This window comes from Zeus faber (assembly GCF_960531495.2).
Source record: "Zeus faber genome assembly, chromosome: 12".
NCBI lineage: Eukaryota > Metazoa > Chordata > Actinopteri > Zeiformes > Zeidae > Zeus > Zeus faber.
In genome coordinates this window covers 6196269-6217867 of record NC_137196.1, presented here as the reverse complement: position 1 = coordinate 6217867, position 21599 = coordinate 6196269, and the positions used below count along the sequence as shown (strand labels likewise).

Sequence of the window (21599 nt, the reverse complement as noted above, 5' to 3'; positions counted from 1 at the left end):
TCACATGGGATTTCATTGGACACTTGAGGATGAATGCACTTACCTGAAGCCTCCTCGACCACCATGGCAACCCTAACGCCCAGGTTTACGTGGCTTTGCTCTGAGCCTTTAAGATCATGTTATTAGCAAATTCAATTTATTGTTAATTTGGCTGGAGAGCTTCCTTTAATTGGTTTAGCCGCTGAAGAGGTCATTTTAGATTCAAGTTAACTCTTAAAGCTGACCTAACAACTGGTTTAGTCAATTAATTCTGCAAGTCAAAATATGATATTCATAGCTTCATTTATCTGCAGCATATTGAAGTGTTACATGTAAACAACAAAACACTCAAATGTTCTGGTAGTAAGAATACCAGTCAAGTGAATGACTGCATGAGAGGAGAGGAGGCAAGTGGAGGAAAGGACAGGAAAGGAATGGATGAGATAGGAGGAAAGGAGAGGAGAGGAGGTAGGTAAACAACAAAATGCCTAATGTCAAATGAACAAGATGTGAATTCAGTTGTTTGACAAAAGTTAGAGAACAGACGAACAGTGGAGAGGAGGACTTACAGAAGATGAAATGGAGGAAAAGAAGGGAATGGGAAGAGACAGAGGAAGAAGATTTCACTATTTGAAAGATTGTCTTTGAAATTGAAGCGTTTCATTTCAACCTATCAAAATAATACTTCTTCAAAGTAAAAAGCCTCTTCTTCAACATAACAGCTTCTTCATAAAATTTTTAAAATCTTCTTCAAAATAAAGCCCCCTCCCTCACCATGCTTGTTTATGAGCAGGGCCAGGTGCTCTCTGAGGTGGGAGGAGACGTAGAGGAGCAGAGCAGGACTCTGGCTCGTCCTGAAGCTTAGAGAGATGGTCTCTCCTCCCAGGCGGGCGGAGGAATGGACGGAGGAGGACTGGACGCTGCCGTTCCTGCTCTGCTCGGAGGGATCAAGGACGGTGTAGAGGAGAGATGTTCCTGAGCGGAAGCTGGCAGACACCTCTGGAGGGAGGGAAAGGGAGGAAGATGAGAGCTGTATCATTATTCTGATCTCTTGATGTTTTTTTAATTACCTCCCTGAAATAAAAATAAGTTTCACTCTAAAAGTTGGCTTGAGAGCAAACACAATACTCATTTTAATGAATGTTGCTACTAGGACTAGGAACTAAAGACGCAGGCTGAGGAGGAACTCGCTGGGGTTTATTAAACATAAAACAAAACGCTCTTGAGCCTCAAATAACAAAATAACTAATAATGACAGTGGTAACAATATTCAGAGGTTCCTCTGGCTCATGGAAGCAGAGATCACAGGATTTCTGCTTCCATGTCACTCCTGCTGGAAGACAAATTCACACATTAGAAAACTTCTCCCAGCCAAGTCTAACCAATCAGCGCCCATGGGTCTCTCGGGGCGACTCAGAACAGCTGCGCGGGTGCAGGAAGAAGCCAGCGCTGTGTTCTGCCAAAGGTGGTTTAACCATGCCTCCTTGGCTGCTACATAGACAATTTTTTTTCTCCACGGATACATGACAACACAGGTGAGTATTCATAGAATCTTTGCACTACAATAAACAGTATTTGAAAATATACTGAATTTGATGCCATCAGTACCGAATGGAGGAACCGAGATGCGTTTTGACACCTGACTTGTACTTCTAATATCAGTCCATGTAAGTTGTAAGTTAGAGTGCAGTAAAGTGTAGTAAGTTGCATTGATAACAATAGCGTTCTTACCGTTCTATCAGCGCAGAACACGTTTAATATGAAACACATGAACACATGGTGGGTCACTGAGACTTAAAATAGACACATTCTTTTCGTGGATCTCTTGATGTACTGCACTGCTGCTCAATAGTAATTCATGGTATGTGGAAAGAGGAGGTTGAGTGTTATTTCAAATTATATGGACCTGTGAAGTGGTTAAAGTGTTCCAATACACACACACACACACACACACACACACACACACACACACACACACACACACACACACACACACACAGTGTGACAGAGTGACCTGCTAATATCTGGTTCACTGTGATGACGTCATTGACCCTGTGGCGGCTTTCAAAGTGTACTCCAGAGGGTGTGTGTGTGTGTGTGGTGTGTGTGTTCCTTTCTCTACCTCGATGGCAGAAGGCTCCAGTGTATGCCGACAGGCCACAGTCGCAAGAGAAGCCTCTGGGCTTTTCCACGCAGCGTCCCTGGCTCTGGCAGAGTGACCCGTAGGTGCTACAGTGTCCTGGGCAGCCGGGTTGAACTCCAGGGGTGATCTCAGCCCTCTGCTCCAGGTCCAGAGTCACTCCGTTCATCCGCAGAGAGCGGATACAGCCCTGGAAACCCTTCTGTCTGGAAGCCGTTCCTCCTGGCCACACAGGGAGTTGGAGGACAGTTAGATTAGTTACACTTCACATGATATTTACATTGACACAACAGTAACTTTAAATGACAGTAACATATCATAACAAATACATGTCAAAACACAAGACATGAATATGTTTGTATTAAAAAGTTGTATAAATCCTGTAATTTCTCTTTCCTTATCTTCCTGACTTGTATAGCAGATTCTCACAATGCCTCCTCTCCCTCAGAAGCACAGCATCGTCAGCAGCCTGTCGATAGTTTGAGATGCTGACAGCACCGCAGAACGAGCAGAAAAAAATGTCTGAGGACATGTTGGCTGTAGAATAGATCACTGGAAGCTGAATGTATTGCTTTGTGGGTGAATTGCTGACGGTACATTTCTTTGAATGAATGACGCGTGTGTGTGTGTGTGTGTGTGTGTGCGTGTATGTGTGTGTGTGTGTTGGGGGGTGACAGTATTACTGGCTGACTTTTTTAACTGCCTTTATGTTTATCTGGCTGTCTGCTAGCTTCTGTCTGTTTGAGAGCACATTGGTTGAAGGTGTCTCTCTGACTGACTCTGGTGTCTTACTTTGACTTCACAGCAGTTTGAAGACAAAAGTTGTAGATTTGTTGTAGATTTGTTGCGTTTGTATAGGCAGTCTCGGAGTTCATAGGGTGGGACACGATACTTGTTCGAGTATGACTAACTCTGGGTAGAATGTGATCCATAAAGGGGTAATTTGGGGTTCACACACTTCCTGTATTTGGTCCACAATCCACCTTTTCATGTGGAGACTCTAGACAAGCAATTACCTTATACTCTGCTAAAAAAATCCACACACATACACATCAGTCAACATAAACATTGGTTTATGTGCCCAAACAGAGCTTGCAGGAGTTAACTGTATGTCTATGTAAGCCGACATATTCTGAATACATTACGAGTACTTTCACCACAAACTGCTATGTGTGGACTTTTTTCGACTAATAACTTGTAATTCAGCTATTTGAATGGTTTGAGTGCTTTGGCTTATAAACCATACAAGTCAGTTATATGGCTTATTAATTGAAACAATAAAAAACATTTCCCTGTAAATCTGTACAAGACGATATTGTGGCTAATATCCACAGTATGTGGCCCGCGGAAGTAATACAAGCCAATATTATGGTTTATTAGTTTAACAATGTCAGATTAATCTCTTCAAGGCTCATTTAGACAACTCAATACCATGTGTTTTAAATACTGATAATACAGGATTTGCTGTTTGCTGTCTATACAAAAAATGTAAAGGACAATATAAAAGTTGCTAAACAGACTTGTATCGTTCCGTATTTACAGGACAAAAGTAAATTCCATCTTTGGGATTTTTAAGCTCAGTACATCCACTGTGTACGTGTTGGAGATGGTTTCTCATATGAGATGTTCTTCTTGCCCTTTGAACATTAGTGATCAGCATTAGTGTATCAGAGACTTTTTTTTAACCACTACAGAATTCACACCTCAACACAAGATATATAAGATTTAGAAATTCCCCAACACAACATTAAGTCAAGACAATCAACCATAGAACCTTCCTCCTGCACACATATCCATTTGCAAACTCCTGTGGATAACAACATCAGCACGTGCCAGTTCCAACACCCAAATCCCTCAGTGTTATTCCAGTGTTCTGATGTAAACATTATCTGGATGCTGTCGGCCATTTCGGTTCAAGACTGGAAGTCATCTACTGCTGGGTAATCAGAGAGGATTACAGGTCAACCACATCCAGCCAATCTGCATTCACCTCTTTCCCTCTGACCAATCAAATCGCTCGCTGATTGTTTGCTGATTGATTTTCCCTCCAAAGCGTGTGTTTAAAGACAAGACATCCATAATATTTGCAGAATGATTAGATATGTGGTGTGGGGTGGCAAAGGTGTGGGGCTGCAGAGCAAAGAGGATGGAACAGTTTGTGATGAACGGACTACAGCCGTCTGCGTCTCCAGCATAGCGTTCTGGAACCCCCACCTGGGGCTCCAGGGGGTACCCAGGCTGGGCCGGTGCTGGTGGAGGTGGGTCCGGGGAAGCGGGCGGCGGGATGAACTGACCGAGAGCGATGGCGAGCTGCTGGACCTGGGCGGCTACCGTGGCGAGCCCTTGCTCCTGGCTAGCTGCTGCTACCCGAGCGTCCGCTGAGGTGGACGCTCGGACAGCCTCCTGGTTTTGGAGCTGTGACTCCACCCTTCCCAGGCATGCCAGCAACTCAGGGTTGTGTGCTGGGTCCATTGTTGGCCAGATTGTTCTGTAACGGGTGTGGTTAGGACCCAATTGCAGCACAAAGACATGCAGGGATATTTGGTAATGTCTTTTATTTGTAGAGCAGACGGAAGACAGGCAGGGAGCAGGCAGGATACATCGTAGGGGACAGGCAGGTTTGATAACGAGGAGTGCAGACAGAAGACAGGCGGGGGGGCAGGCAGGGCACGTGGTCGGAGCGAGGCAGAGTCGGTAGCAGGGAATCAGTCCGGAGAACGCTGGAGAGTCTGGTGCAAGCATCGAAGACAATCTGGCAATGGGTGACTGGTGAGAGAGGCATATATAGGGGTTAGATTGCAGATCGGGAACAGCTGTGTGCGCAGGTGAATGGAGTTGGACTAATGGGACAGGTAAGGAGAGGGAGGGGAAAGTAAAGAAGGCGAAGATCATGACAGAACCCCCCCCCCCAAGGGACGGCTCCTGATGTAAACGAACGAGGAAAAAAAAAGAAAATAACACAAAAAAGTCCGGAGGGGGTCCGGAGGAGGGCTAGTACTCGTCGGACACCCCGTCCATCTCCACGCCCTCGCTAAATGGGCCACGTGATCATCATCGGAGTAGTTGGAGACCCCGTCCATCTCCTGATGGACGGGGACATGGGGAGCTTGAGACGCACTGCCACCAGGTTGACGACCTTCTCGATCTTGAATAGGCCGATGAACCGAGGAGCCAGCTTCTTAGAGTCCACCTTCAGGGGTAGGTCCCGGGTGGAGAGCCAGACCTTCTGGCCCGGCTGGTACTCCGGGGCCTGGGAGCGGCGACAGTTGGCGGCAGAGGCGTTGTGGCCAGCGGCTCAGAGGAGTGCGGCCCAGGCCCGGGTCCAGGTCCTGCGACAGCGGCGAATGAAGGCCTGGACGGACGGGCAGGAAGCCTCTCTCTCAAGGGCCGGGAACAGTGGTGGTTGGAAGCCGTAGGCGCACTGGAAGGGGGAGAGGACTGTGAACTGGTCAGGGTGTTGTCGGCATATTCCACCCACAAAAGCTGCTGAGACCAGGACGACGGGTGTTGAGACGTCATGCAGCGCAGGGCCGTCTCCATCTCCTGGTTCTTCCACTCCGTTTGGCCGTTGGACTGGGGATGGTACCCTGAGGACAGGCTGACGGTGGCCCCCAGGAGCGAACAGAATTCCCTCCAGAAGACCGAGGCGAACTGGGGACCCCGGTCGGATACCACATCTACCGGGATGCCATGGAGGCGGAAGACGTGATACAACAGTAGCTTGGCGATGCCCTTGGCCGACGGGAGCTTCGGTAGAGGCACAAAGTGAGCCATCTTGCTGAACCGGTCCAGCACGGTCAGGATAATAGTGTTGCCGCTAGACGGTGGCAGACCGGTGACCAAGTCCAAGGAGATGCGAGACCAGGGGCGTTGAGGAACCGGCAGTGGATGTAGGAGACCGGCAGGAGCAAGAAGAGAGGGATTGTGCTTGTTACAGGTGGGGCAGGTATTGACGAACCCTCGGACGTCCTCACCCAGGGAGGGCCACCAGAAGCGACGCTGGACGACCTCCTTCGTCCGCTAGATCCCAGGGTGGCAGGTGAGTCGGGAGTTGTGGACCCACTGAAGAACCTCGGACCGGAGGTCAGGCAGGACAAACAGACGGTCGGGCGGACATGCGCTGGGTCCAGGTTGGTCCTGGGCGGCGGCTCTGACCTTCTCTTCCACCTCCCAGGTGAGTGTCGCAACTAGATGGGAGGACGGTAGAATGGTGTCAGGGTCAGCAGCGTCTTCCTCCTCCTCCTGGAACTGCCGGGACAGGGCGTCAGGTTTGACATTGCGTGACCCCGGCTGATAGGAGAGGGAGAAATTGAGCCTGGTAAGGAAGAGCGCCCAACGGGCCTGACGGGAGTTCAGTCTCCTGGCGGACTGAATATATTCCAGGTTCTTGTGGTCAGTCCACACCAGGAATGGCAGCTGGGTTCCCTCTAGCCAGTGTCGCCACTCCTCCATGGCCAATTTGACGGCGAGAAGCTCCCTATTCCCGATGTTGTAGTTCCTCTCGGCCGGGGTCAAACGCCTGGAGAAGAAGGCGCAGGGATGAAGCTTCTGGTCCAGGGCAGTTCTCTGGGAGAGAACAGCTCCGACTCCCACGTCGGAGGCGTCCACTTCAATCACGAACTGCCGTTCGGGGTCAGGCAATACCAGAATGGGGGCTGAAGTGAACCGTGCCTTCAGGGCCAGGAAGGCGTCGTTGGCGGCGGCCGACCACAGAAACGACACCTTGGAGGAGGTTAGGGCTGTGAGGGGGGCAGCCACCGTGCAGTAGCCTCGGATGAACCTCCAATAGAAGTTGGCAAAACCGAGGAAGCGCTGGAGTTGTTTGCGGGTGTCCGGGGCGGGCCAGGTGGTGACGGCGGAGACCTTGGTGGAGTCCATCTGGATGGTCCCCCTCCCCACGACATACCCCAGGAAGGAGACGGACAGGATGTGAAACTCACACTTCTCCGCCTTCACAAAGAGTGAGTTCTCCAGGAGGCGCTGCAGGACCGTCTGGACGTGGTGGACGTGCTCAGCTTGGGATCTGGTGAAGATCAGGATGTCGTCGAGGTACACAAAGACAAATTCTTTGAGCAGTCCCTGAGCACGTCATTGACCAGGGCCTGGAAGACGGCGGGGGCGTTGGTGAGACCAAAGGGCATCACCAGATATTCGTAGTGACCGGAGGGAGTGTTGAACGCCGTCTTCCATTCGTCCCCCTTTCGAACCTGGACCAGATGGTAGGCGTTGCGTAGGTCGAGCTTGGTGAACACCGTGGCCCCCCTCCAGGAGTTCGAAGGCTGATGAGATGAGGGGTAGGGGATAGCGGTTCTTGACCGTAATGTCGTTGAGACCGCGATAGTCAATACAGGGGCGAAGCGATTTGTCCTTCTTCTCCACGAAAAAGAAGACAGCCCCCGCCGGGGATGAGGAGGGACAGCTGATCCCCCCCGCCAGAGCATCGTTAATATAGGTGTCCATGGCCTCTCTCTCCGGGGCGGACAGGGAGTACAGGCGGCCTCTGGGGGGGGTGGAGCCGGGCTGGAGGTCGATGGCAATATCGTATGGCCTGTGCGGAGGAAGGGATGTCGCCTTGGCCTTGCTGAAGACCTCCCTGAAGTCGAGGTACTCGGCGGGGAGGAGGGTTTGGAGGTGTGGCTTACCAGGACCTCCTCCCTCACTGGTGAGCCCGGCCTTTTACCGGACACCCGGAGATGTAGTGTCCAGCTAGACCGCAGTAGAGACAAAGGTTCCCCACCCGGCGTCTCTCCTTCTCCTCCGGGGTGAGGCTAGCCCGGCCAACCTGCATGGGAGGGGCCTCACTCGTGGGTTGACGGGCCGGAAGAGCTGGCGGCCCGGAGGAACCTGGGAGCCTGGTTGCTGGGCTCCACTTGGCTCCGACGGCTGTCTCGCTGCCGGGCCTGGATGCGTCGGTCAATACGGGAAGCAAGCTCAATGATGCCATCGAGAGAGGTGGGCAGGTCGTGGGAAACTAGCTCTTCCTTCACGGTGCTAATCCCATCAGGAACGCATCAATCTGGGCTGCCGGGTTCCACTTGCTCAGTCGAGCCTGGGTGCGGAAGTCGATCGCGTAATCGACCACGGAGCGGGACCCTTGACTGAGACCCAGGAGACCACCAGTAGCATCGGGACCCCGTGATGTAACCCCGAACACCTTGCGGAACTCGGCGGTGAAGGCGTGGAAGGAGGAGCAGGCTGGTGTGCGTCGTTCCCACTCGGCTGTTCCCCACAGCTGAGCGCGGCCCGTCAGGTGATTTACGGCGAACGCCACCCTGGCATCCTCGGAGGCGAAGGTGTGGGGCTGCAGAGCGAAGAGGATGGAACAGTTCGTGATGAACGGACTACAGCCGTCTGCTTCTCCAGCGTAGCGTTCTGGAACCCCCACCTAGGGCTCCAGGGGGTACCCAGGCTGGGCCGGTGCTGGTGGAGGTGGGTCCGGGGAAGCGGGCGGCGGGATGAACTGACCGAGAGCGATGGCGAGCTGCTGGACCTGAGCGGCTACCGTGGCGAGCCCTTGCTCCTGGCTAGCTGCTGCTAGCCGAGCGTCCGCTGAGGTGGACGCTCGGACAGCCTCCTGGTGTTGGAGCTGTGACTCCACCCTTCCCAGGCGTGCCAGCAACTCAGGGTTGTGTGCTGGGTCCATTGTTGGCCAGATTGTACTGTAACGGGTGTGGTTAGGACCCAATTGCAGCACAAAGACATGCAGGGATATTTGGTAATGTCTTTTATTTGTAGAGCAGATGGAAGACAGGCAGGGAGCAGGCAGGATACGTCGTCGGGGACAGTCAGGTTCCATAACGAGGAGTGCAGACAGAAGACAGGCGGGGGGGCAGGCAGGATACGTGGTTGGAGCGAGGCAGAGTCGGTAGCGGGGAATCAGTCCGGAGAACGCTGGAGAGTCTGGTGCAAGCATCAAAGACAATCTGGCAATGGGTGACTGGTGAGAGAGGCATATATAGTAGTTAGATTACAGATCGGGAACAGCTGTGTGCGCAGGTGAATGGAGTTGGACTAATGGGACAGGTAAGGAGAGGGAGGGGAAGGTAGAAGAAGGCGGAGATCATGCCATAGAGATGAAGACAGTTCAATTGGGATTTAGTATTGATGTAGTTTGTATGAAGACACACAGGAAGACCAGCAGGGAAACACACCTTAGCGGTGGTGCTACCATTGGTATTACTACATGCAGAATATTTAAACTTTTTTCCTTTTGCTGTAAAAATAACTTTGAATTATTGATTCCCATTCTAAAAGTACTTTTCCCCCTTCTCTTGAATTTGAATTTAAAAAAAGCACTTGCCACGGCATTCTCTTAAGAAAACATCAAGCATGTCCAAATTTGCAGGCCATCGCTTAGAGGTGATGATTTGTAATTGCTTTTAATATCCTCTACTCTACTTTCCCCTGTTGTGTATAGATGGGGCCATCTGCAAAGTACTTAGCCATAAGTGCAGCCTGGGGTCAACCTGAACATCTGCCAGCACCTTCAGCTCATGAATAACAAATCTGCTCAGGTTTGTCTAAAGATTATTTTCAGAATGCAGAAGAGGATGTACTGAACAATATGCATTGCGTTTGTTGTTTGGGAAAGAGATATCTTGTACTATCTTAGACCAATCCATCCTCATTGAACCCCTGGTAATCCAATTGGCCTTAAACTCTCACAACCAGCTCTGGACTGGTTCTGCTCTGACCAACATAGAAGGATGGAGTACGTCTCCCTCATCAGGGCCAGGTCTAGGACCCACCAGGTTGCTGTGACTTCAAGAGGGGTCGGTTCTCAGTCCTATCCTTTCATTCATTACATGCTCCCACTCGGCCATATCATCCATCAAAATAGTGTCTCCTTTCATAGCTACACTGACGACATCCAATTTTAGATTTAAACCTCCCCTTCTCCCTGCACTCTCTCCTCTAGCATCACAACATGTCTTTAGGAGATAAGGGTCTGGATGAAGCAAAACTTCATGCAACTAAATAGCAGAAAAACCGAGACAATTGTGATTGGCACCCCTCCCCGTATCCAGCACTCCCCCATAACGCACCTCACCATTGCTGGTCTAGACATCCCTTTCTCATCCTCAGTCTACAACCTTTGAATAAAGCTTGACCCCTCACTCACTAATGACAATCACATCAAGAACCTGTGCAAGACATCATTCTACCCCCTCAGGAACATCGCGAAACTCCGCCCCACTCCCACTCTTCCTGACGCAGAAGAATCATCAATGCCTTTGTCTACTCAAGGCTGGACTACTGTAACGTACTCTTCATCGAGATCTTTGGTGGCCTCAAGAGCTCCAGTACATCCAGGACAGCAATGCCAGGATCCTCATGAGAGTGCAGAACCACCAATGTATTATCCCCATCCTCGCATCCCAGTCTTGTACAGGATTGAATTCAAGGTCCTTCTTCTGACCTTCAAATTAAATAAGGGAAACGGCCAATTTTTCTGCTGTTTTGTTCTTCTTCTCTTCTTTATGTGATGTGAGGTTGTTCCTCATGAAATGTGCATAATAAATTAAATGTATTATTATTATTATTTATATTAATTATCTTGTGGATGCCGTATTGTATTGCAACTGTGATGCAAAGCAAATCCAACTCTTGTCTTCCATAAAGAACAACTCTTTACAGAGTCTTCAATCTATCGCACTTTCTTTTTCATAACAAAGATAATATTGTCATTGCCGAGTGCGATTTATCAACATTTCCCTACAAAATTGAACTTTTGCACCTGATATGGTCTCTATGGTTATCAGGCAGGAGAATTTCTGGTTTTAGCATTTGCAATTTATGGTATTAGAAACTACAAAAATGAGGAAAATCAGTAAAATCTCTATTTTAGTAGTCGATTCCATGATTACAGCGAATACCACCATTGACTGGAACTGGTCTGAGAAGGGAGCTTTATGACGGAGCATTGATCCTTAAAATTTGTAATGCAATAACACTGATTGGTTGGATTTCTTAGATCTCGCCCCTACAGCACAGAGTGTCTTACTAAGTGCCTAAAAGTAACGACTGCTCAATAATTTAAATGGAGTTGATGGTAATTTGCATGATGGAGTTGTTGAGTTGTGTTGTGAATGAACATCTAAAGAGTTAACCTCAGTTCAATTGAGACATGTTCTATAATCCACTTCACCGGATCTAGACAGAGAACGGGAGAGAAAGGCGCAGACCGCCCATCTAAGGGACTGTTGTTAAAAAAGCAATGCGTTAAACTTTGTTAATTTAAAAGGAAAGATGTGGTTGAATGAATAGTATTAGTAGTAGGCCGAGTAGGACTTTGAGCAAAGCTAGAGGAACAGCTAATCTTCTGAGAAAATATGTTGTTCGATATCATACAACATTAAAACAGTGAATATAATGAGCCGGCAATGTTGAATGATTTTGTCATGTTAAATTGGCACAACTTGCACTCCTGGTAAGTAGCTAATTTCTTCAGGCCAAAGATCATGACACACCAACACGTACCTATAAAGAGCTGGCTGTTGAGCTGCAGGTGGATGTGTCCATCGGCAGGAGACTCCTGCGTGGCGAGTGGCAGGTGGTCTACTCGCAGCCTTGCATCCTTGACGCTGCGCTCCGCCTGCACACGGTGCCACCTGTTGTCATTCAGAGCGGTGGAGGACTCCACCCGCACCTCCAGAGGACCGTTCCCCACGTCCAAGGAGAATAGCACCTCCCTGGAGGCTGGAGGAGGAAGGGAGGAGAGGGGAGAGTGGTGGGGGTGAGGGGGGGGCAGAGAGAGCGTAAGATAGGGAGAGAAATGGACAGGTGAGAGAGTGAGGGAGAGAGAGGAGGAGGAGAGGGAACGAGAGCAAGAGAGACATATTGGGGGAGGGAGGAGAGGGGGAGAGAGATAAAGAGATATAGAGAGACGGGGAGGTGGGAGAGAGGCAGAGGGATAAGGAGGAGAGAGATGGAGAAAGAGCCAAAGCAAGGGTGGAAAGAAGAGGAGAGAGTGAGGAACAAGGGAGGGAGAAGTAAAGGGAGAGGGTTGAGAGACAGATAGGAAAAAAATAGAGGGAGATAGGGGGATAGGCCGAGAGGGGGAGGATGGATGGAGAAAAAAAGGAGGGAGAAGTTGAGGGGGAGAAGGAAAGAGAGAGGAGAGAGAGGGGAAAGAGACAAGGGGAGGGGAGAGAGAGAAGGAGAAGAGAGAGAAAAGAGGGGGGGGAGTAGAGGGGGTGGGGAGAGGTGGAGAGAATCAAGTCAAGTGAATTGAGATAGAGAGAGGGAAAGAGGAGAAGCAGAAAGGGGGTGAATGATGGAGATTAGAAAATCAACAGGGGGAAAGAGAGGAGAGATAGAAGGAAGAGAAGAGAAACGCATGAATGAGTGTCAGACCTTCATCCCAGGAGACTAATGGCAGACATTGTTAAACAATCCAACACTTGATTGTTTGATGAACCATCTCTGAAGCTCTCAGTGGCAACCCAGCACTTCCTGTTTAACTGTTTGGGATCCTCTGATTGGAGGAGGCGGCCTGGGAGACTCCGCCCCCTGGGTTGAGATAATTCAGTTTTACATTAAGTCAGATGGTCACAATTCCAGAGAATTGGCACTGTGTATACCTGATATATGTATAACTGGGTAAATTCATTTACATTGGAACTCAGTACATGATGTTATTGATTCGGGGAGTGGGGGTCTACATATTATCATGTTTTGACAGATGTTACAAGTGTTCATTTTGTTTTCACAAGATAAAACACAAAGGCTGCACAAAAATTCTATTGTCTTCATTCTGTTAATGTCGGGGCTAAAACTCTCTGAGCAGAATGAGTGAAATATGGGATTAGTGCAGCTCTGCAACTCTAGGCTATTAGAAATGCTAAAATTGACTCTATAAATGGGAAACACTGTATGACACATTTTCAACAAAGAGGTTGAAGTTGCTACCAACAAATGGCAGACACAACTTCTGCAAATGTGAAATTTCACATTTGCAGAAGTTATGTTTTAGCTAAGTGAGACCACTTTGAGGTGACCCCAAGTAAATTTTTGGGAGAGGTCCAAGGTTTATTGAGTTCATAGGGCTGACAATACAGTTAAGTTAAAATAAAATGGTTTAGAGTTCTCTATCTCAGTCATTAAAAATAAACGGCAGTTTTGGACTCAAACCATTGAGTTTTAATAACATCAATGTCACAGTGAGAACAACATATCAACACGTCCCAAGTCCAGATAGCAACTTCATTTCCCAGGCTTCGATTGACAATGATTTCCTAAAAAACGGCTTCTGAGCAGCACTGGAAGGAAGCTATTTAAAGCAGGTTGCCAATGACGACAGCTTGGTTGAAGGATGCTGAAGCCAGGCTCTGGCTATGGCAACAGCACTGTAAATGCCGTGATTCCTCTGGGTTAGTAAAAATATTTGTGTGTGTGTGTGTGTGTGTGTGTTTTCTTTGTCTGTGTCTGTGTGTGAGTGTGTGTGTGTGTGTGTGTGTGTGTGTGTGTGTGTGTGTGTGTGTGTGTGTGTGTGTGTGTGTGTATGTGTGTGTGTGTGTGTGTGTGTGTGTGTGTGTGTGTGTGTGTGTCTATTTGCGTGTGCGTGTGTGTGGAAGGTGGGTGGGGGATATAGGATTCAATTTCCAACAAATCCCATATCTGACAAGATCACACAGAGGATCTGTAAATAATGCTAGATAAGTACAACTCATAGTCACCCTGGAGCTGGAGAAACCCTGCATTCCCAAGTCTTGATGGAGGACCGACAAGGTTGAAACTAGTACTTTGCTCACCCCTCACTCTGATAGGCATTGTGTTACCAGAGCTGTAGATTGTCTTATTTGGAACTTCGAATGGTGTTTTTTGCTCTCTACATCCAAGTTAGAATGGATGAATGGAGTAAAAACTAGTCCACCAAGTAATGCCACTCTGTGGCAGACCTTCAGAAACTTCTATGTCAAAAAAAACAAAACAGCTCCGTCTTGGCACGGCCACCATTTGTGAGCTGTCATGGAAGTCTTTTGCCAGCGGCTCTATGTTTAAGATCAGAGGTTCCAAATTATATTTTTCATCAAAACAGAAAAAGTATCATTGAAGCTCAGTCCCTGGACAGTGGGAGGTTAATTGAATCTGTTTGCGGATGAGGGCGGCAGTCACAACTGAATCATCAGATGATACAGGAATTAAGGGTGAGATACTGTATACAGGCCATCGCTTACTTACAACAATGTATGACTGTGTGAGAAACCCAGAGAGAGTAGTATGTTTAGGAGTCAGAACATGTAGAGCAGTTTTGACCCTGTGGAGCAGGAAGGAACCAAGATGTAATCTTCAATATGAAGATTTTATTTACAGCTGAGTTTGTCTTAGACATAACCTTCAACATGCAGGATTTCCTTACAACCGAGGTAATACCAAATAAATAAACTAACTACCAGGTTCTACCTATGGCTGAGTTCTTTCTAGATTTAATCTTTAAGGCCTCACTTCTATCCCTGGTCTTCACATGCGTCTAGTCTCAGACTTGAGAATCTCTTTAGTGTTAACATGTTTTGAAATTGTTTGTTCCTTTTTCAACATCAAAACACTAAATTGCAACAGAAGTTACTTCCTCTTAAAACTAAGTTTTCTCTCTATCTTAGGGATGCGCTGATCTAATACTCTGTATTGGTCTGATACTGGACAAAATCACTGGATCAGAATTCGGAAGAAAAAACAAAATAAGGTATAATCGGATACAATCCATTGGCCTAAACTATCAGGTAAATGCTTAACTAAACTTTGAGCGACATGCCATAAAGAGAGTTGTATCACAACTGGTGCCGCGGCCAGCGCACACTCACATAGGGTACACAGGAAAGCAGTGGAGATCTTAACGCCGAGTCAACCTGGTGATGTCTGACACCCCCACCCGCTGTATCTACAGACTACAACTAATAAAAGAAAACAATACCCATCACCAAAATAAATTGTAAACATAAAGAAATATATATATACTGTATACACACACACACACACACACACACACACACACACACACAAAGTTTGAAATTCACTCACTCCGTAAATACCGTGACACACGCTCCGCTTGCTGACGCCCCCATCCACTCAGAGAGAGGAAGGGGGAGCGAGAGAGAGGCAAGTCAAAGTGCCTTGCATAATAGATAAAAAGGAAAGCAGGAGCACAGAAAAATAAAGAAATTTATAATTAAAGACATAAAAATAATAAAAAGTCAGCATTTTAAGTGATGTTTGCATGTAGAAGAATGCAAAGGATGCATCATTTTGGATACTTTAAATTACACAATTTCCTTATATTAATTATTATGCCTTTAATAAACAACGAATATGAAAACATGTTTGTGGGAGTTTCAGGGCCCTCCGCCACAGAGACACACGATGGGGTGGAGAAAATACTTTTTTGTTGAGAGTGGGCTAGGTCAGGGTTTGGCAACTTTTATTATCAAAAAAGCCATTTTGGGGGAAAAATCAATCTGTCTGGAGGCACAAAACAGCCTGTAGCCCTATAATGAAGGTGACAGCCTATTAGGTCTAAATTAGCGAATTAACATAACTCTAAATGAGCATTCTTGACTATGTTTTTTTTTTTTATATGGCACTAAGTCTTCTCCGAAACATTACCGAGATCAAAGCCAGCCTTGATTTCCTGCACCGCATGGGAGGTGAGATGCAAAAAGAAAACGCAGATCTAAAATCCTCCACGAAGCCTCTCACAACAGAGATGTAAGTTGTAAAAAAAGAAAAGAAAATAATGAAAGAGACTATCCTGGATATACAATCCAGGTATTTTTTTCTATACTGAGTCCCCAGAGAACATGGTGAAAGACTTTCTCCACACCGCCCTGAAACTCCCCACGGACACCGTGAAGCAGATCACTTCCCACCAGGTTCACTGCATGGGGAACCGTACCCGCTCCATTATTGCCAAGTTTGAACACTTCAAGCACAAGGAGCTGGTTAAAAGCAAAGGATGGGGGCTGAAAGAAACCACGCTGGGTACGGAAGGTGCTGTACCCCATCCTGAAGGAGAACCGGCAGAAGGGTAAATCGTATCGATGGTTGTTGATAAACTATATTAAGATGGTCTGTTGTGAAGAGACTCCTCCACCACACCCTGGTTATTTTGATCATTCTGTATGTATTCTTGTAATTCTGGTAATTATATACTGTGAGATGTAGAAATTAGCATGCCATCTATGCCAGGATTTAAAATATCGCTCACTCTCATCATCTCACCCTCCTAATCCCTCCTCCCTACTTCTCTCATCATCTCATGTCCCTAATCCCTCTCTCCCCACTTCCTCCATTACTCTCACTCTATTCTGTCTCTCACTATTACCTGTTACCTGTTACCTATCCACTTCGTGCCTTGTGGCACATAAGGCCTTCACAGAGCTCTTCCACCTCTCATGATCGGCTGCTGCAGTCCTCGCCTTCGCCCATGATCTCCATCCTCCTTCCCCTCTCTCCTTCTCAACGGTAGGCCTCCAGGTGGTCATTGGTCTTCCTTTTCTTCTTTTCCCTTCTGGTGCCCAGGTCATTGCTATGTTGCAGTCGTTGTTGTGGTCCTGCCATACTATGTGTCCAATCATCTTCCATCTTCGCAGCTTCACTTCATCACTGAGTGGCTTCATTTCAGCTCTTTCTAGCAATTTTTCAGTACTGATGTGATCTTGCCAATGTATTCGGAGTATTCTTCGTAGGCATCTTTTATGGAATACATCAACAGCCTTGTTATCTTCTTTGTTCATTTTCCAAGTTTCACATCCGTATAGCAATACTGGTACCACTAGTGTCTTGTACAGTTTTAGCTTTGTTCTTCTTGTGATGCTGTTGGAGCTCCAGGTTTTCCTAAGTCTGATGAATGCACCTCTCGCTTTTGACAGTCTATTCTTCAGGTCCTCCATACCGCCTCCTTCTTTACAAACTGTGGCTCCCAAGTAGGGGAACTGGTCTACCTCTTCGATATCTTGTCCATTTATTTGGAGTTTTTCCTGGTTTCTTGTGTTAATCCTCATTGTTTTTGTTGTTTTGTATTGATCCTGAGTCCTACTCGCCTGGCTTCTTTGTCCATTCATGTTGTTTTACTCTGTATATGCGGTTTTGTTGAGGAGAGTAATGCTACGTCATCTGCAAAGTCCAGGTCGTCGAGTTTTGATGTAAGCTTCCAGCGAATTCCATTCTCTCCCTCTTTAACTGTTCTTCGCATTATCCAATCCATTTCAATCAAGAACAAGAATCCGGACATGTTGCATCCTTGTTTGACGCCGGTTTTTATGTCGAACCACTCGCATATTTCTCCTTGGTCTTCTACTGCACACTGGAAGTCTTCATAAAACATTTTAACCATTCTCACAATCTTTTCTGGGATTCCGTATTTCTTCATTATCATCCACAGGCTTTCGTGATGTATGGAGTCAAAAGCCCTTTCGAAGTCTACGAAGTTAATGAATAGTGTTGCTTGCCACTCATTAACCTGTTCAATGATGTTTAGCAATATGGAGACTTGCTCTGTTGTTCCCCTACCTGTCCTGTAACCTGCTTGCTCCTTTCTCAGCCTGCAGTCGATTCCCTTACTTATGCGATCCACAATGATCCTTCCAAGTACCTTTTCCACTACAGACAGTAGGGTTATGCCTCTCGTGTTCTTGCATTCTTTAAGAGTTCCTTTCTTTGCTAGTTTGATGATAAGCCCTTTCTTTCAGTTTGTTGGGATCTTCTAATGTTTCCATATTTTTCCCAACAGTTGATGTACTTTCTTTTCTGAGAACTCTATATCCGCTTTTAATAATTCCGCTGTGATGTTGTCGATTCCTGGTGCTTGTCCATACTGTAGCCTTTTTATTGCTTCTTTGACTTCACCTAGTGTTGGTTCGGTTGTTATGTTTTCTTCAATTCTGTTGTTGAATTCACATTCGTCCTCTTGGGTTATTGGGTTTGCTGGTTCTGCTCTATTCAAGACTTCCCTAAAGTGTTCTGTCCATCTCAATTTTATTGCATCTCTTCGGCCGATGAGGTTGCCATCTTTGTCCAGTACTGCTGTGCTCTGTCTGGGTCTTTCGTTGCACAGTATCTTTGTGAGTCCGCGTGTGTCTCTCACTACATGTATGTCTAATCCTGCCATGTTCTTCGTCTACATGTAATTTATTTTTGATGTATCCCTACAAACTTCCTGCAAGACCAGGACAGTAAATAGAAATGTAAAGAAGGGAATCTCAGACTTATCTATGGGAAAGCACTGGGATCAGTAGGATAGCTATTGCCTTGGATGCACTGTGCCAACACCCCCTAACTAACTTCAATGACACCCATTAATTTTTTTAGTTGGAATGTGAGAGGCTTGGCCTCACCTGCTAAACGTAGCAAAATCCTAAGTCACTTCACCAGGATGAACCCCAGCTTCTGTCTACCTCAAGAAACTCCCCTCGCTGCATCCGAGCACTCAAACTCAAAGCTAAATGGATTGATCAGGTGTTTTTTGCATCATACAACTCAAAATAAAGAGGCATTTCTATAGTGATCAATAAAAGTATCCCATATCAAAATAAAACCAAAATATCAGACCGAGAACGGCGTTACATAATGATAAATGGAAATTTAGGAAACATCGAATTAACCATAACTAATATTTATGGCCCCAGTGAGGATGACCCAAATTTCTTTCACAATATATTTTGGGAGGGGCGGGGTGCAAGCTACATGGGTGCGGATGCGCGGGCAGCTGCCATATTGCCTGTCACGCTCCTGCCCAAACGTGCTTCTCAAAAGCCCTGAAATTTTAATCCCACTCATATTTGCTTAGAACACATACACTCGCACACCAATCCTACTCCGAACAACACTTTACCAGGGACCAGGGTCTGCGGGGCAAGAGGGGTGCGAGTGATTTTGGGTTTGACTTCCCTGAAGGACTTGCATCCCGAACCCCGGCAATTTTAACTGCAATTACCAACAGCACACACTGAGCCTGAGGTTTTCCGGGATGGCGGGTCGGTGTGGGGGCATGGTTGGTCGGATCGGTGGGCCCCCCTGCCGGCTGGGCTGGAGTCCTGGCGGCTTGCGCCTGGTGGCTTAAGATGTGCTGTGACCTGGCAGGGGCTGCGGAGAGCGCCGTCGGGTGCCTTCCAGGGCCCCTGGGGGGGCTGCTTGCCATTGTGGGGGGGGGCATCGAGGTGCCCCGCGCTGAACACACGCTGCTATGTGTATGGGTACTTGGCGCTCACTCCGGGTGGGGCGTCTGGTCGGCTGCAGTGGGGTGGGCCTCCCCCTTGCGCGGCTCAGAAGAGGTGTCGGTCTGTCGCTGTGGTGCCGGGATCCGGGACTGCGGTCCGTGCCTTGCGCCCGCGGCCTGGGTTCTGTGCCTGCGTCTGACTCTTCTGCCTGCACTTGGGGTTTGTTGTATGTGTGTGCCCCTGGGGTGCGGGTCTCCTCGTGCTCAACGGCCTTCTGGCTTCACTGGGCTCCGGGGGTCTTCTGTGGCTGCGGGGCAGCGTACTTGGAGATTTTCTGCTGCCGTAGGGTATCTTTGGGGCCATGCTGACAGCACAGATTAGAAAAAAAAATTAAATAAAAGAAAAAAACAACAATATATTTTCAAAACTCTTAGAATTCTCTGACTCAGTTATCATATTGGGAGGAGACTTCAACACAGTACTGGATCCAAGTTTAGACCGTTCTCAAACCAGAAATATTCACAAATCCTGCCATTCGTCGGACACTATAAAACAATATATGACTGATCTTGCTCTTGGGGATTGTTGGCGATCAAATAACCCACATTCTCGAGAATACACATATTGTTCACCACTCCACGAAAGTTTCTCTCGAATCGTTTTTCTTGACAAGTAACTCCACAATGTCCAAAATCACTAATTCTGAAAACCACCCTATTGTAAAATACGATCACAGGCCAATTAGTTTCAACCTCATAAATGAAACAAACGGGTACCCTCCCGGCAGGTGGTGGTTTAACGCCTCACTTTTGACAGATAAAGAATTTAACCATTTATTTTACAGAGGATGGACTTCCTTCATTGAACTGAATGACTCCCCAGAAATATTACCATCCTTACTCTGGGAAAAAGCTGAGGCAGTTCTAAGAGGTAGTCTTATTTCATTCTCCACTCACAAGAAAAAGAATGGACAAGAATGCCAAAATAAACTCGAACAACGACTAAAGGAGTTGCACTCCCAACAAGCCCACTCATCCACTAAGCAAATCATAAATGTAATCCGGACAATTACATCTCAAATTGATAATATCATCCATCAATTACATCTGGACAATTCCTCATGCAATGAACAAGAGCAAATGATTTTGAATTCAATGACAAATCAGGTAAATTTCTTGCCAATCAATTGAAATGCGATACAGAAAAAAAAAATATTACAGCCATCAAAGGGCAGGAAAACACATTATAGCAAGACATCAATAACATATTTAGAGACTTTTATAATAAGCTCTATCACTCGGATAATGAATCTAATCAAACATTCACCGATTCCTTGATGCTATTGACTTTCCTAAACTTTCAACGGAGCAGGCCACCACCTTAGATCAACCACTTACTCTAGAAGAACCAGAAAAGCTCTCTTCTCTAACAATAAATCACCTGGATCAGATGGCTGTCGAGTGATATTTTATAAACACTTCTGGACACTCATATCCTAATTTTTCATCAGAATGGTTACAGAGATTAAATCAAACTCTACCATGCCTCCGCACATGAATACCACTCAAATTTTGCTCAAACCCGATAAGAACCCAACCCCACCTCCAGTTATAGATTCATAAGCCTTAGTAATTGCGACCTTAAGATTATAAGTAAAACACTGAAAAACAGAATTTAAAAAGTAATTCCATTTATAATTCACCCAGACCTAGCAGGCTTTGTAAAAGGGAGACACTCATCCAGCAATATGCGTTGCTTATTCAGTCTGATCAGCATATCTCAAAGGAACCACTTAAATACTGTTATTGCCTCTTTAGATGGCGAAAAAGCATTTGACAGAGTTAATTGTACATATCTGTTTTCAATCCTCAACAAAATTGGCTTTGGAGAGTCACTCATTCGGTGGATTGGAATCCTCTACAACTCCCCAACTTCTTCTGTCATCACCAATTGTTACACTTCAAAGCGTTTCACTCTACAACGCGGCACAAGACAAGGATGTCCGCTCCCCCTTTTACTATTTGCCATCTTTACTGAACCCCTTGAGGCCATCCGTCAAAACAGTAATATCGTAGGCATACAAACAGGAAACTCTGTTCACAAAATTAGGTTTTATGCAGGCAATATCTTGTTGTACATACGGAACCCAATATCATCCCTACCGGAGGTGTTCAATCTCATATCTAAATTCCCAGCTATCTCAGACTATTCAATACATTTTACTAAAACCACGGTCTTACCACTCATTGGAGGTCTGCAATGCCGCAACCAAGGAACTTCTTTTAACCATCATAGCGGGCAATATTAGATACCTTGGTATTGATATC

At 46.8% G+C, this 21599-nt stretch overlaps 1 protein-coding gene across 1 annotated transcript in view; it reads right to left on the bottom strand.

Moving 5' to 3' along the window:
• Nucleotides 1-21599, bottom strand: part of LOC307238299 (contactin-associated protein-like 4) — a gene marked incomplete at both ends in the record, with an annotated part of 237140 nt that overhangs the window by 12819 nt on the left and 202722 nt on the right. The window contains 3 exons of the mRNA XM_080011231.1: nucleotides 754-978; nucleotides 2102-2341; nucleotides 11600-11818. Coding sequence (XP_079867357.1) covers nucleotides 754-978; nucleotides 2102-2341; nucleotides 11600-11818 — 684 coding nt within the window. The remainder of the gene's footprint in view (nucleotides 1-753; nucleotides 979-2101; nucleotides 2342-11599; nucleotides 11819-21599) is intronic.